At 37.2% G+C, this 15,064-nt stretch overlaps 1 protein-coding gene across 7 annotated transcripts in view; it reads left to right on the top strand.

Moving 5' to 3' along the window:
• NAALADL2 (N-acetylated alpha-linked acidic dipeptidase like 2) overlaps positions 1-15,064 on the top strand; it is a 410,218-nt gene that overhangs the window by 256,445 nt on the left and 138,709 nt on the right. For all 7 annotated transcript variants that reach the window (XM_064721341.1, XM_064721337.1, XM_064721340.1 and 4 more), the window contains one exon: positions 3,498-3,617. In XM_064721341.1, the coding sequence (XP_064577411.1) occupies positions 3,498-3,617 (120 nt within the window). The remainder of the gene's footprint in view (positions 1-3,497; positions 3,618-15,064) is intronic.

The following is a 15,064-nucleotide window of genomic DNA, read 5'->3' as shown; positions in this document are numbered from 1 at the left end:
TACCCCTACTTCATTTCATGCATGGGGGAATACTACTGAACTCCACAATGCACATCACAATTTGCTCTAAATAGTCATATCTTTCAAACAGCGTAGCTTGAAATGATTGGAGGAGTAAGTACCTCATTCAGATGGATAAAACAACTCATTCTTTAGCAGTTTCCCAGTTTTAGGGTAAGAGGATTTACTGTGGCATAGCTAAACCAAGTAGACAAGTGCTCTTTTTCGGCACCTGATAAAAGGATGAGTCCTCTTTTGTTTTTGAGCAGAATTATCCTACCACAGGAAAGCAGTTTATCAAATATGAGTAGTTGGGGGTGGGGTGTTTCACTTTTCAGAAAGCTGGTACGTGTAAAATGAGGATTATGTCATGTTGTAGGCATTTCTAAAAACAGAAATGAGAAATAATAGGAAATTTAATCTTTATTATTTTTGGAGCTTTTAGAAATGTTGTGACTAAAACGGGCCTTCATGCATCATAAATGGTCTGTCAGCTTTTGAATGGATTGTTAGGAAGGTAGAATGTCTGGATTCAATAGGATTCTCCACCATTATTTTGAGGTTGTATTTTTTCAATATTTAATTTTATATTAGAATTTAGGGTCCCAATTAGTTGAGCCACAGTCCACTAAATAAAACCAAAACTAACTACTCTGAACTATATTGCTGTACTGTATTCAATGAGGTTTTATTAATACTGCAAATTATTTTGCTTTTTATTACAAATTTTACTTAAATGTATGGGTGCAGAATAGAGGAAGGGCTAAGAATAATTTGCATAACTGTTTTTATAATTTCATGCATACCTATTACTTTCTGCATTGTATTGCCAAAATGTTACAACTTTGTTCTAAACTCTTCCAGTGAATTATTGACTTCATTTGGCCAGAGATGAGCCATGTGTATTTTTACTTAGGGGAAGATTTAATTCAATTTTTGTTCATCATTTTAGCTGGAGTTAGAGGTGGTATAAGCTATTCAGACCTCTGGGTACCAGGCTAGAGATGCTTTTTCCAGAATGTGATAACCTTTGACCTTTGACATATCTGTATTGCATGTGGAAGATGTGTGATGAAGCCCATGAAACTCTGTTCTATCACACCCAGCTGCTCCTTCATTATGCAATTTCTTACACATACTCTCAATGCATGAATGTACTTAATAGCTTTGGCACTGGGGCCAACTTTTAAAATTTGAAGCAAAGCACATGGTTTGCAGAGTCTTTGGGGCAGCAGGGAGTCAACTTCTGTTTTCCACATAATTAAAAAATGAGCTGTGCTTTTTCAGGGCCTTTTTCTGTCTCTGTCTTGTTGGGCACGTGTTTCCTGGGAAAGACCAGCGAGCCTCTCTTGAAGATGCAGTTTGCATCCATAAATTAACTAAGAACATCCAAGGGCAGTTGCTGAACACATTAATAATTGTGCAAACATGTAGTTTTGTTGTTTACAGAGCAGTGGATAGCACCCTGGAGAAGCAGAGAGCCAAAGGGATGTGCAGAGCAGCAGCACATGAATGTAGATGGGCAGGGAGCTCATTTCCACACAGGCATCCTGCAGAAGCAAATGATCTTCATGATCTTCATGTTTGGGTATTGATTTTGCCTCAGGAAAAGTCAGTGTGCTTCCTCTCATACAAATAATGACAGCCCTGATTTTTGCTTTGGAGAATAGGTGAGGAAGGCATTGGGTCCAATAGGATTAGAGAGAGGAATCCCTAAAAATCAACCTAGATACAACCTCCCATAACCTCTCAAGCCACAGGATTTCTGAGACACCAATAACCATTGTAGCTAATGACATATGTGTAGGTGCAAATTAAAATGAAGATAACAGCTACAGAAAGAGGTAAAAAAATTGTGAACTTAAGCACCCTGGTAAATACCCTTTCCATATCTGAGGTTAGTTAATTCTTTAAAACTGAAGGCATGAAATTAGCTAAAGCATAAAATACCTTTCCCTAGTATGAAGTCTTTACTTGATTTTATCCTACTTTTCAAATACTTGAAAAAATTATATTGGCTAAATAGTTTTCTAGTTCTTTAGAGATGAAAACCCCCATCTATTTCAGAAGCAACAGTGAAGTGCAAGCTTTCCTGTTCTACATTTCGTTACTAGGTGTTAAATCTGATGTTTTCCTAGTCAGGAGTGTCTTATAACTTTGGCTGGCCTTTCCACATACTTGGTTTGTACAGCACTGATGACATATTGCAGACTTGGAAACTTTTCTGAAGCATTTATAAAGACAGGAATCTTGGCAAAGTTTTTGTATGGTTTCAGCTTGAATGTTGAGATGCAAACTCACACAGATACAGTTTTTTTAAGGGTAAATACTTTCCTAAAATACCCATGTTCAGGAATCTACTAAAATTTCACACATCCTACACATCCAGAACAACTGTTGCTAGAATTTAAACAGTTTGTGTAGGGATACCCAAAAGCAGAACTGTTGCCTTTGGCAATGAATCCATACTTAAGTTACAAAACTGAACTGAAAGAGAAAACTTTTCCATCTTGTACTGCTCCTCTTATTTTAATTTTTAAACACTTATGTAATATTCTTGTGTTTTCTTGTACATGTGTTTTATGTGAGCACTGGGTACAGATTTAGAGGTTCCAGAATGTCCTCAATGATGTCCTGAGAGGTTCATAACATTCTAAAATAGTAATGTACAAGACTGATTATCCTCTTACTTTGTTTGCACCAGAATTTATTGCTGCAAATGTGTGAGAAAAATGCCGTTGGTCATTCCTAAATTATATATTTTTAAAAAATACTTGAAAACTCATCTTGAAATATTTTCCATTACTGCCAGTGCTTGACATTTAAAAATAACTTAGAACTTGTTCTATATTTTCTTGCAGAGTCCTAACGGAAGAGCTGAAAATCTCCATGTTCTAAACGCTTTTAGATCGAAGTGATTCTAAATAATTTTTAAAATATGTATTAATAGAAATCATCAGAGCATAGTCTGTTATCACTGCATTTATCTGAGTGTAATGCTTGGATAACTGATGGATTAAAATAAAATACTTCAGTAGTTAGGTAAGATTGCTGAGGAGTCACAAAATAAAACTGTGTATTGGTGGAGTTTGTGCTACCTGTGTATTTTCAGAAGTGACCAGTAAAATCAATCATTTCCTGAAATACTTTACGAGACTCTGATTATTTTTAAGAAAATACACAGAAGTGAATTAGTATCCTTTAAACAGTTTTAAATAAATTCCTGTAGCTAATGAGAGGAATGTCTTATCAGAATTTCTTACAATCACTGGGAAAAAAGGAGGGGATAGTTTAACATAGTGTATGAATTGTGAATTAAAACCACAAAAAATTATCTGTCAGATTGGACTTTCAAGATCTTTGCTATTAGAAGTTGGGGTGAGGCAATTGCAGGGCTCTGCTCATATGCTTGTGCAAACAGCTTTGTTTCCATGCAAGGAGCACTCCCAGTGATGTGTGGCTGTAACTGTAGCCTGAATTTTTTCTCCTCTTTGCAGGCAGAGCTTGTTGATGTCCAGTATGGGACCATGGAAGACCTGATCCGGATTCAAGCCATCACAAACGTGACCAAAAAAATTGCACTTTTGAAGCTTGGACAATCACCTTTGCTTTATAAGGTTAGTTACACATCAGCTGAATTATTCATTTGGTGGGTTGGTGTTTTTTTGCCTGTTTTTTTTTCTGTTTCAAAGTACAAAAACAAAGAGTTTCGTATTTTGCCCAATAAGTCAGGACTTGTTGACGTTCAAGTTCTTCCTCAGTACTCACCACTGTCACTCTGAAGTGCCTTTTATGTGTTAAGAGTTGTTTATTTTTCTGTATATCTTGCAGTGCCCCAGTACTCAGCTGTATTTTCTCTGGGTGTACTAGAAGCCTTTTGACAAACAATAAAATCACTGAAAGAACTGATAAAGCAGGAGGGATTCTGTCTGGAGAGGGTGTACATGGGTGCACGTATATCCATCCTCTCCAACCCCAGCTCTGGCAGAGAGCACAGAGCAGGAGCTCATTAATCCACTTTTGCACTAAACATAATAAACCACTCAACATGTAAACCACATTTAAACTCTAAACATCCAGTAAGTGCCTTCTGTTACAAATATCTTATAAACAAAATTGCTGGTTTGACTTTCAGAAAATACAGAAAGTGTAGTAGCTCAGTAAATGCTTAAGCAATTCATTCCCAATTCACAAAAGCAATTATAAAAGAGCAGTGACTCCAGATCTTGCAGTTAAGCAAATCGGGACCTGCTCTGTTGGCCACAGAAAGCTCAGCCAGGACTTCAATACAGATTCAAAAAATAACCACTTAATGTTTTTTTTTCTATAGGAATAAGATTTGTCTCAATAAAAATGCCATTTTCAACTGAGTAGCTTTAGCTGTTTGTTTAAATTATTTAGATGCAATTTAATTACGCCTGCGAAAGGTCAGTTGTCATTGCTGGGGCTCGGTTGTTGCCCATCATTTCCAGCAATAGATCTGATCCTGCATTTCACTGCTGACAAAGCCAATGAAACAGCAATCAGGGCTCATAAAGCAGGGATTTGATAAAGATGTAAAGTTTGCTGTAGCAGCACTGTCTGTGAGATGGACTTTTTACCAATTTGTGTTCCTGTGTACACTCACTGTGTCTGAATTACCGAGCAGCCTGAAGGAGAAGAGAGAATCAGAAGGTGCTGAGGACAAGGCACATCTCAGGAGCTTTTTTTTTGTGTGGATTGGCTGTAGCCTGGTCCCAAATTGGGCTGTTAAATGGCTGAGGTGCATCAGCTGCATTTCTGGTGCTCCAAAAGAATCAGCTTTGCACATTCAGAGTATGTTACACAGCACAAACCAAAATGTGGTGTGATCAGGAGATTGACTCAAATGTGTGCTCAGGGTCTGAGGTAAAATTGCAACCACCCAAACCTGCTTTCCATGTTCTCCTCACAGAAGGTTTGCCATTTTTCTTGAGTCTCTAAACTACCCTTTTCTAGAATATAATTTGTGTCTCTTTGGCAGTGGAATAATTGTAAGCTTTACTTTGCTTGTAACTATCAGTAAAGGTGTATAAAGATTATCAGAAGTAGATTCTCCTTTTCTAAGGAATATTTGATGTGAAATATTGCCTTAAACTGCAAGTCCTGCTGGTTTAAATGAGCCCAGTATCTCTCTGCTGAATCCACTCTTTGTATCTTTTTCTCTCTCCTAATGTTTATGTTTCTGTACTTACTGAGTCTCACATTTCTGTTCCAGCTGATACTTCCCTCTCCCTATATTTTCCTTATCTCTGCCTTCCATGTGCTTGGTTTTACATCGCATTAAAACAGGCCACTAGTTCATAAGAGAGCTGTGGCTATATAAACATATATACTTAGTGAGTTTCTTTCCACTTTTTGTATTTAACTTGTATTTTTCATGTTAATTTCCTTTAATTTTTTCATTATTATTACTTTATATTATGCAAGTATCTCACTCTGGATTTGAGTCTTATTATTATAGACCCTGCACTGAGGTTCCATCTTCATAACAGTTTCTAATTATGTCTCTATTTTTCAGTTGTATCTCCTTTGCACAGTTATGCTTTTTGTCTCTCTCTCTTTACTGCTGTTTTTTGTGTGTTTTTTTTTTCTATTTTCCCCTTTCGTGTATTTAATTTAACTTTTAAAAAATGTTTGATTGTTCTTTTTCTCTCTGCTGAGTTCTTTGGAAAAAAACCTGAAAGAAATAATAAACTACTGCTGGCAGAAAAAAAAATCACCATGAAAACTGAACAACATTTCTTTTGTTTTTACATCATATTAAGAGAAAGGATGTGCTGGTAGAAAAGAGTTTCATGTTCAAGGGGCTAATTTACAGAACTCAGTCCAAGTGATGGAAATTTGAATATTTGGAAATATAGTTATATAAATGGCAGTATTTTTGCAGTGTAGATTTCGTTTATAGAGATTGGATAAGGTACAAAATTGGGGGAGGATTAAGGTTGAAAATAATTTGGAGCTTGTACTTTCAGTCTTTCAGGCTGTGCCCATCTCTCATATTTAGACACTGAAAACAACAGAGTTAAGAGCTTGGAATAATTTGAAATTGGAATGTACAGGGAATTTGGAGTAGGCAGAAAAGCCTGAAGTTAATGTGCTGTTAAAATATGCAGTTTAGTCTTAAACATGAGTAATTCTGATTAAATTCCATAAGGTTCATAAATTTAAGCTGCTTTGTGAGAATGAGATTTGCAGAAATCTGACCTGGAGTTATTTTTGCAATTGGATATGATTTTCAGATTTCACTGGGAGTGTTGTGTTTCTGTTCCACTGGATCAGAGCCTGGTTTCTGGTCAGGATGAGAGGGGCAGCAGCCCTGGCAGTGGCACCTGCCCAGAGCCACAGAGACACATCCTGATCCCTTGAGCTGGACCTTTTCAAACAAAGAATGTGTTACCTCAGCCACATCATAAATTACAGCTGTAAGGAGAAAGAACATGGACCCTACCTTTATAGCAGGGTATCCACAAGAGCAGTGACTCTGGGGAGGGAAAAAAACCAAAACAAAATAAAAACCCAAGTAGTTTACATTGCTATGATTAAAAAAAAAGGAAAGATAAAAATGTGTTATGTATTTTATATATATAAAAATTAAAATATCAGAGGGGAGCAGGGGCTTGAGAAGGGGTTTTCACCATTTTTGGTGCACTAAGATCAGTTAGTGAGCAAGACTCTGTTATAGATTAATATGAAGAATGAGGGAAAAGGAAAGGTAGAAATGTGAAAGGAGTAGGCAAGAGTATTGCAAAGGCAAAATCCTTTTCAAATGCAGCTGAAAGGTTCAGGAATTTACTACCCCCAGCACCTGGAGTGGCAATTTCCTATAGCGGGACAGACTGAGGCAGGGGGCTGAGCTGTGGGGAGCCCTCGTGGGACAGGGAACTGGGCACAACCAAGACTTTTTGGTCTCATTAGCCACAATAATTCACAGTGCTGGAAAACTGGCAGGAGGAAAGAATTCAAACTGTTTCAACAGCTCCTGAAGGGATCTTGTGACTAGTCTGAGGCATTTGTAAGATCTGGATTGCTGCTGAATAAAGAGGGGGCTGGATTAAGGAAGAAGAAAAGTTTTCTTAAACAGGGAGCTGAAATGAGACAAATACAGAAGCGAGGGAATTGCCATGAAAAGCACACATTTTCTCACACCTTGAGATTGAAGGTGTCTGTCTCCTGGTGCCCTGGCTAGAAGGAAAATTTGTGTTTTGGTGGAGCTCTGGTTATTTGGGTCACTGGTGAGGTTGAGTAGCCAGTCAAGGAGGTCAGAGCAGCCTCCTGGTGTCCTTGAAGCAGGAGGATCTATAAATGTGGCTGCTGAAAGATGGGGAAGTTTATTACCAGTGATTAAGCAAATCTCTCATGTGGTGTAGAGCACCTTCTTGAGAAAGAGCACCTTGAGCTGCCCACTGTGTTTGTAGGCAACTTACTCTAATTGTGCAAAATGTGTGGTGGCAGAGATTGGCAAAAGCACCTTGGTATCACCCAGCCCCTGTGCCCTGGAGCCCATCTGAGTGTGTGCCACTGCTCTGAGCACGCTGAGGAAACCAGAGGAGGCTTTTTCAGGGTGAACTGCACAGTGGTTTCAATATCCAGCCTCTGGAAATGTCATTACCAAATTCAATTTTTGAAAAATGTTGTGTGTCTTGATCATGATTTAATCTTTAGGGGTTGCAATTCGTGAAAAAACCATAATTTTTGTCTTAAATTAACTTTTAATAGAGTAACAAAAGCCCTGAAGGCCAAACCACTTCATCTTTTAAATGTTCACATATTAACATTTTTTCCACATCCATTAAATGAAGATGTTGTTCTACTGTGTAAATATCTGTATTTATTTTAATAATTTACTGCCTTCATAAATATTCATAAAATTGCTTTTTAACTGTCATAAAGTTTAGGAATGTGGAGACTTGGATTTTTATGCAGAGGTTATTGGCAGGCCCTTACAGATAAGGGTCTGCTAAATAGAAAATATTAAAGATTCCCAGAATAAAGGTAATTTGCAAAAGGGCTTCAGTTTAACAACTGTGTTAATTTTAAATAAGTTTACTTTAGAAAAAGTAATTTCACTTTTCTACAATGTCTACATTGTTTATTTCCTTGTTCCCTCTGGTAATTTTTATGGCTAGCACATACAATTGTGAAGATGATAGTTTGCATTGTAAATCTCCATTTAACGAGGACCCTCCCTTTCCTTCCATCCCTTCCTCCCTCCCTAGAGATACACAAATATATGTGTGTATTTTTATATACATATATACAGTGTGTGCATATAAAGATACAAATAAAAACTATAGTAAAACCCCAAACATTTTAAAGGGAACATAAACACTTGATATGCATTTCATTATAAAGGACACTGGGGCTTTGGTTGGGTTTTTTTGTGACCTTTTTTGGATGGTAGATTTTTTTTTGAAGGCTCCTAAAGTCTTGGTATTATATACACACATTTCCCCATATGAGCGCTATGGGACTTTTAATGATATTATATCCCTTCCTAAAGCCCTTCTCAAAAAGTCAAGCCACAGATATAGGCAGCATAAATAAAAATTATAGAAACATGTAAAACTATACCTGGGGATCTGGACCTGAAGGGATTATCTAGTAATGTCCACTGGATGTTACAGCATCCTGTTTTTCCGGTTTTCTTTAATTAATCATCCTCTTAAAATCTCATCTCAGTTACCAGAATACTGAGTTTCTTTTGATAGTCTAAACTGAATTCAGGTTGATTTAGCAAATTGTTGGTGCAGAGTTTGCTAAGTAGCCAGTTTGTATTTGTACAGGGTATGCTAGTTCTTATTTTGTCTTGAAGGAAGCACTAGTGGCTTTGTGATCCTTTTTCCTTAGCCTTTGTCTCCCCCGAATTTATCAGAGATTCTCTTCTTTGAGTTAGTTGCTTTTATTCTTTATCCTTTTTCACTTCCCCCAAGGCCTAGATTTAGTGTACTCGTGGTCTTAACCTTCCCCATCCTCAAACAGCCTCTTTAATCTGTGAGATATCACACAGTCCAAAGAATGGTCCCATTGCATTTCTTCTCTACATCCTACATAAGCAAATTCAACCTAAGCCTTCTAAAAACCTGAATAATAATAATAATAATAATAATAATAATAATAATAATAATAAAGTACCAAAAAGGTGTTCATATAATTGAGGATTCACACTCATCAGTCCTGTGTTTTGAATGATTCTTTCTGAATCTCTTTCTGATTTTTGATTCATGGAATTCTGCAGAAGCTATTTTGCACTTTAGTGAATATTGAAGAATGTTATGTTTGTTTCAAAGACCATTGGCCTTTCTTCATCAGAAAGTGAGACATTTAAGACAATGGTAGACACAGTTCTCAGTTATATTCCTCTTGCTCTGACTGATAGCAATGCTTTCATGTTCCTTTTGAACAGAAGGAGCAAACCATAATAGTTAGTTGGAGAAGCCTGGAGACACCCTGCCTCCATATCATAAATCTGATCTGGGTTGGCTGGATGAAGAAATGCACCCTAGCCCACTGGGGAAATGTACCAGAGTTAAAAAACAAAGTCTCTCTGCACAGGTTTATGACCTAATGCTTTATCCTGAAGTCATATTTTAATTCTTTATTGGTAAACTTAGTTTAAACTGGGTGAAAATTATTGAAAGTACCAATTATGATGCATTTCCCCCTCAGTGTGAGGTACTGTGGGAAAGAAAATCAAGAAGTTCTACCGACTTGAGAAATCTATAGTTGATGACTAAAGACCAGTCACATAGGAAGTCCCAAACGGTGTTTTTGTATTTCTGATTGGAGCCAACTCACACTGAGCTCCTGTGTTCAGTTCCTAGAAGGCTGTTAGTTTCCACAGTAATTTTTAGCTGAGCATGTCAATTTTCCTCCAACTTCATCCAGCATTTGAAGGATGATGTACTGTGACCTGTGCCACCTAAAAGTGAAACAGAGCCAGTGCAGTTATAAATCCAATCTGTATCTGTCCACATGAGTATGAAATAGTTGACAAAAATTTGCTCTCTTATCCCCTTAGTCAAGTGCACTGCAGTAAATTAAAGAGGGAATTCTCACTCCACATTTTACAGTAGAAATGGGGAAAAGTAATTTGCCCTTGTAAGCAGTAAGAAGAATATAAGGGTGGGGTAGGGGAAGAGCAATGGATGTCTGGAAGGAAGCATAATTACAGCACAACTTGTCAATATTCTCGAGTAATTAACATTTTGTTTGCATCAGTAAAAGGCCTTCTGGTTATTAATAATTTCCTTTTTGCTTACAAACCCCTGGATTTGATTGCAGGGAAGGAGATGTGTGCTATTAGCAGAGTAAACAAGGGGAAATGTAAGTTAGTGACCAAAAGTAGGTATTGATTATTCTGCATTTCTGATGCCACACAATTTTCCCTGAATGTTTTGAGAAGGCACTGCTGGTTTGCAGACCTGTGTTCCCAGCTGTTGTTCCTATTCTCTCTTTCTCTTCTGTGTCAATACAGAAATTTCTGAAGTCCTGCTGGTGAATCAAACACTGAATTCTTCCTGATTTGACTCAGTGCATAGTCCTGTTCCTTTTAGTAACCCTAAATACTTATATTTCTCTTGGGGAAGTGATTCTAAATATTCATATACTCAATTGGCTGTTTAATTGCACATTTGCTGCATGTATTGAATGTATCCTTTGAAAAATTAGTCCAGCTCCCATAATGGATTGCTCTTTCCTGAGGGGAAAGTGTTATAGGAGATCTTCTCCTTTTAGTGCAATAAAATTGAGTGAGACACTAAGTGGCTTCCATTCAAACATGGACAATGGCTGACTCATAAAGAATTCATTGTGGGGTCTTCTGAAGCCCTTGTCTGATTTTAGAGGTGTGAAACTCAAGCATAATTTTCTGTTCTATCAAGCCCTTAAAAAGTGAGTAGTAAATGCACTCATCCAATTTACTGTGTGAGTGCTATGTCCTGATAAATGGTGCAAAGTCAAGTGAAATGGATTTGCTGTGAGGCAGCTGTTCAGAAGCAGAGCTGAGCAAAGACATCCAGATAGATATTTCCTCAGCTTGTACCCTGGATCCGCACATGATCAGCTACCTGTGTGCAGGGCAATGGGAAACACCACTTTGTCTTTCATTCAAACAATCCAAACCTTTTCCATTTGCTCTTCCTGCACAGCACTTGGTCACACTTCTGCTTGTGCTCCTGGCCCTTCTTTTGTTGCTTGTGTGGGGAATTATTTTTCCTACCCTAGCTGCAAATTGAGCTGCTCTTTTGCATTAATTGAGCTTGGATTTCACAAAAGGGCCATTGACAGACAAATTATCTGGGTCTTTTCCCAGCTCATGTGTTTCCAGCACATTTCAACAACAGCTGAGAAAGGAGAGAAGTAAAATTGAAGATCCATGAGCTTTGAGGAGGGATGAGGAGTGAATGGATAAAATCTTATCCTGCCAGGACAGATCTGCCTGACTTTGGGTTCTTTCAAAGTGTCAGCCACTGGACTGGGTGAAGCAATGCCAGAAATCTTCAGAACTTCCCCTTCCAACAGCTTTGCAGAGGAGAGACAGAGACCAGCATGGTATATCCTGCTTGTATTTGATATTTTCTGGAATAGTGATCAGAGGAAAAGGTCATCTTTTTCAGACAACGAGTGTTATATAAGTACTGCCCTCATTCAGTAGTGGGTTTGACTTGGATGGCATGTTCTGTATGGCTGGTTTCTTATTTTATTAAGGAGAAGTTATGATTCTTCTCTTACATTTTATGCTCTTTTAAGTCTTTTCTCCTCATTTCAGAATGCTTCATAGCAATCAGTTTATTTACATATCTGTGAACTGAGAAACTGGGTTGAAAGGTATCAAGAGTCACTATTCTTGAGTAAAGTATTTATGTAAAACATGATTTAGGAGATTACAGAAGTAAGCAGTTCTACTCCTAGAATCAGTATTTTATTTCATAAACCAGGATGTCACAGATTACTCAACTGAAGAATGATTTTCATGCCTTGTGGCTCTTAAGGATAACCTTGATTTGATTTTTGCATTGGTTCTGTGCTTTAAAGACTCAACTCTGAGAACTTCACAAAATCAACACTTGTGATTTCTGCATGAAAATGTGAATTCTACCTTTCAAATACACCTGGATTTTGTCATGTGATCAGAACTTTGACTAGAAACATGGACATGCTGGATGCTGAGATCCAACTTTTAAATTTGCATCCATGAAATGAGGGATATATATTTATATTTCATATTCTATAATAACCAGCCTATGGAAATTTTTTATTATTTTCCCTGGGATTACTTGGATTGCTCCTTTCAGATTGTAGCTGGATTTTGTGAAGCATAGATGGCTAAAATATGTAACTGCATGTCCTCCCTGGAGAGGGAAGAGGTGGCTTTTAGCATTAAATTTTTTAATTTTCTCTTTGACTGCATAATGCCATGGAACACCAAAGTCAAAATTTCAGTCTTAGCCATTTGGACCTCTTGATGCCTGTGCATTAATTTGAAAACAAAAACACCAAGTCCATCATTACAAATATAATTGGCACCCTCTTTGCAAGTACAGCAATAACCACTTGGAATATTTTGTTTTGATTGCCAAAACATTAAACTAACCTTCTGTGCAGAAGGCAATTCTACCACAGTGAACATATTTTCACTTAACAGGAGAAGATTGTGCATTTCAATATGAGAACTCAGGCATTTTAATTTCCTCCTTAGGTCTCAGTGAATAATTCACAAACAACATGTGCAACGAAGTTAGACTTATGTTGTTTTCTCTTGATCTAGGCCTAACAAAATGGCAGCTTCCTTTATAAGTTATCCTGCTACATTCTCATGTTTTAAAGTGAGTTTGGTTTTTGTATTTGGCTTCTGGGGGTTTTTCTTGGTGCTTTTTTGTTTATTTTTAGTATTGAACATACTCTTCTAAAAGCAGTTCTCCGTATTTGGAGTTGTACTCATTCAAGGTAATTTTTTTTGTTGGTTTTTGGTTTGGGTTTTTGTGTTTTAATTGGTTTTTTTAAGTGTGGATTGGGATGCTTTTTGATATATAGGTTGTTGCAAATAAAAGGATTCTTGAACTTGTTTATGGTCATAGGTGAAGAAAACAAAAATCACATGATCACAGTCACTGGAACCTTAAGGAAAAAAGTTGGGGACTACTTTCCTTGATTGACTTAAGGTGCAAATTTTCATTATTTGTTTCAAATTTCACATGACTTGTACACTTCAGATTTCTCCAAGAATCAGTCTCTCTTAATCAGATAAAACACCCCTAGCCAAAAAACCCCAAACTCTCACAAAGCTGCCCAGGAAAGCCTTGTAATTGTGAATAATCACAGAATGTTCATGGGGTGAGATCTGTCAGGGCAGCTCAGTTATGTGGAGATACAGGTAATATTTCAGATGGAGGACAGTGTTTGCATTTTGTGGTGCTGGAGGAGTGCCTGCACTGACAGCTGAACCTGTTATTTACCTTTTCCCACTGTCAGTTATTATGCAGGCACAAGAATTCTCAGCACACAGCCTCAGAGGTGACCTTGAGGTGACCTAGAGAGACCTCCCTTGCAATAAGATGGAAGCATATATTTCACTTCTGAGTCAATCTTGGTTTTCCCTGGAGTGGGAATTGACTATATTGCCTCTTATATCAGTATTCAGTTATATGTGATGGGTTTATGTTATAAAACGTCCACTGGGGAACTGACCTGACAACTCATTTCAGTCAGGCCTCCACTGTAATCTCAGAGGAAAAATGATAACATTTAATCCACTTAACCACCTGGGCATGTCCTGTTCCTGTTCTCATATTAGAGTGTATAAGGAAAAAAGGCAAGGCCAAATCTGCTGGTTGAGACCATTCTTGGATTACAGACTGAGGAAATCTTTATGAGACATTAGAGTTTAATTAGTCTGGAGCATCTGTGTAGAAATTACTGTCCCTTACCATGGTAAAGTATTGCAATGTTCCTTAAAAAAGGGGTACAAGGAGGGCATTTGGAATCTATTAGGAGAGCTGGGATCTGGGCTCCTCTTCCTGCCTAAGAACAGTCCCAATCCAAGCAGAATTTATTTTTTTTCTTGGTTTGGAATACCTGAGAGAAGTCCAAGTATATTGCTTACACAGTGCTTCACACCTGACGTTAGTGGAAGCATCTTTAAAATATGATGTTTGCTCTGTTCAGCAAAGTGGGGCTGGAAATTAAATACTCATTACAGAGTATTTAATTTAAATTTCATTCCTTTTCAGTGTAATGTTATTCTTTAAAAAGTAGCCAATTAGGAAAGGTTAAGATAATAGTATTAAAAAAATGTATGTGAAACTACCATACACAGAAATCTGTTTTGCTGTGGCATTTGTACATACAATAGAATATGTTTGCAAATGCCTTTTGTTTCCATATATGCTTTTTCAGAAGAAAATTGAGCTCTTTGGAAGTGCAAAATGAATCTTTAAAAAGTGTAATATTTTAATGAGTTATTAATTTAAAGGATAATTCACTAATTTTTATTATTTGCAAGTATACCTGACTGAATGAACTTTGATGTGCACACTGTACAGATTCACTGAAAGTTGCAAGGACAAAATCTGGCATTGTCACTCAATGTGCGTTATTTTCTTTGAAGGTGAAGTCATTTCAAGGCATACAGAAACTTCAGAAAACAAGATTTGCTTCTGACCTGCCAACAGTGCAGAATTGTTCAATACTTGGTGATACCAGTGGTAACAGGGGAAGAGTAGCTTAAATTGCCTATTTCTCCCTTTTTCTGTTCTCTAGCAAACAGAATAAAACTACAAATATGTTATTTAGTTTCAAGAAAACCTAAGTTTTCATATCCAAATTAGCTTGATTGTTAATACAAGAGATTCTTTTTTCTCAGTAAAGAGCTCAGCTTGATGCAGTGAGGTTTCCAGGAGAATATAGAAAAACATCACTATATGTTAAAGCACATTAAAACTGCCTTTTTTAATATAAAAACCATACTTAAGTGTGTTGCACAGTAGATTTTACAGAACAATTCCCCTTCAGCAGAAGTAGCCATGGGTGGTGTTTGATCAGGTAA

Source organism: Zonotrichia leucophrys, chromosome 9 (assembly GCF_028769735.1).
Source record: "Zonotrichia leucophrys gambelii isolate GWCS_2022_RI chromosome 9, RI_Zleu_2.0, whole genome shotgun sequence".
NCBI classification, from domain to species: Eukaryota; Metazoa; Chordata; class Aves; order Passeriformes; family Passerellidae; genus Zonotrichia; species Zonotrichia leucophrys.
The sequence above is the reverse complement of the archived record's forward strand: the minus strand, read 5'-3'. Positions and strand labels throughout refer to the sequence as shown.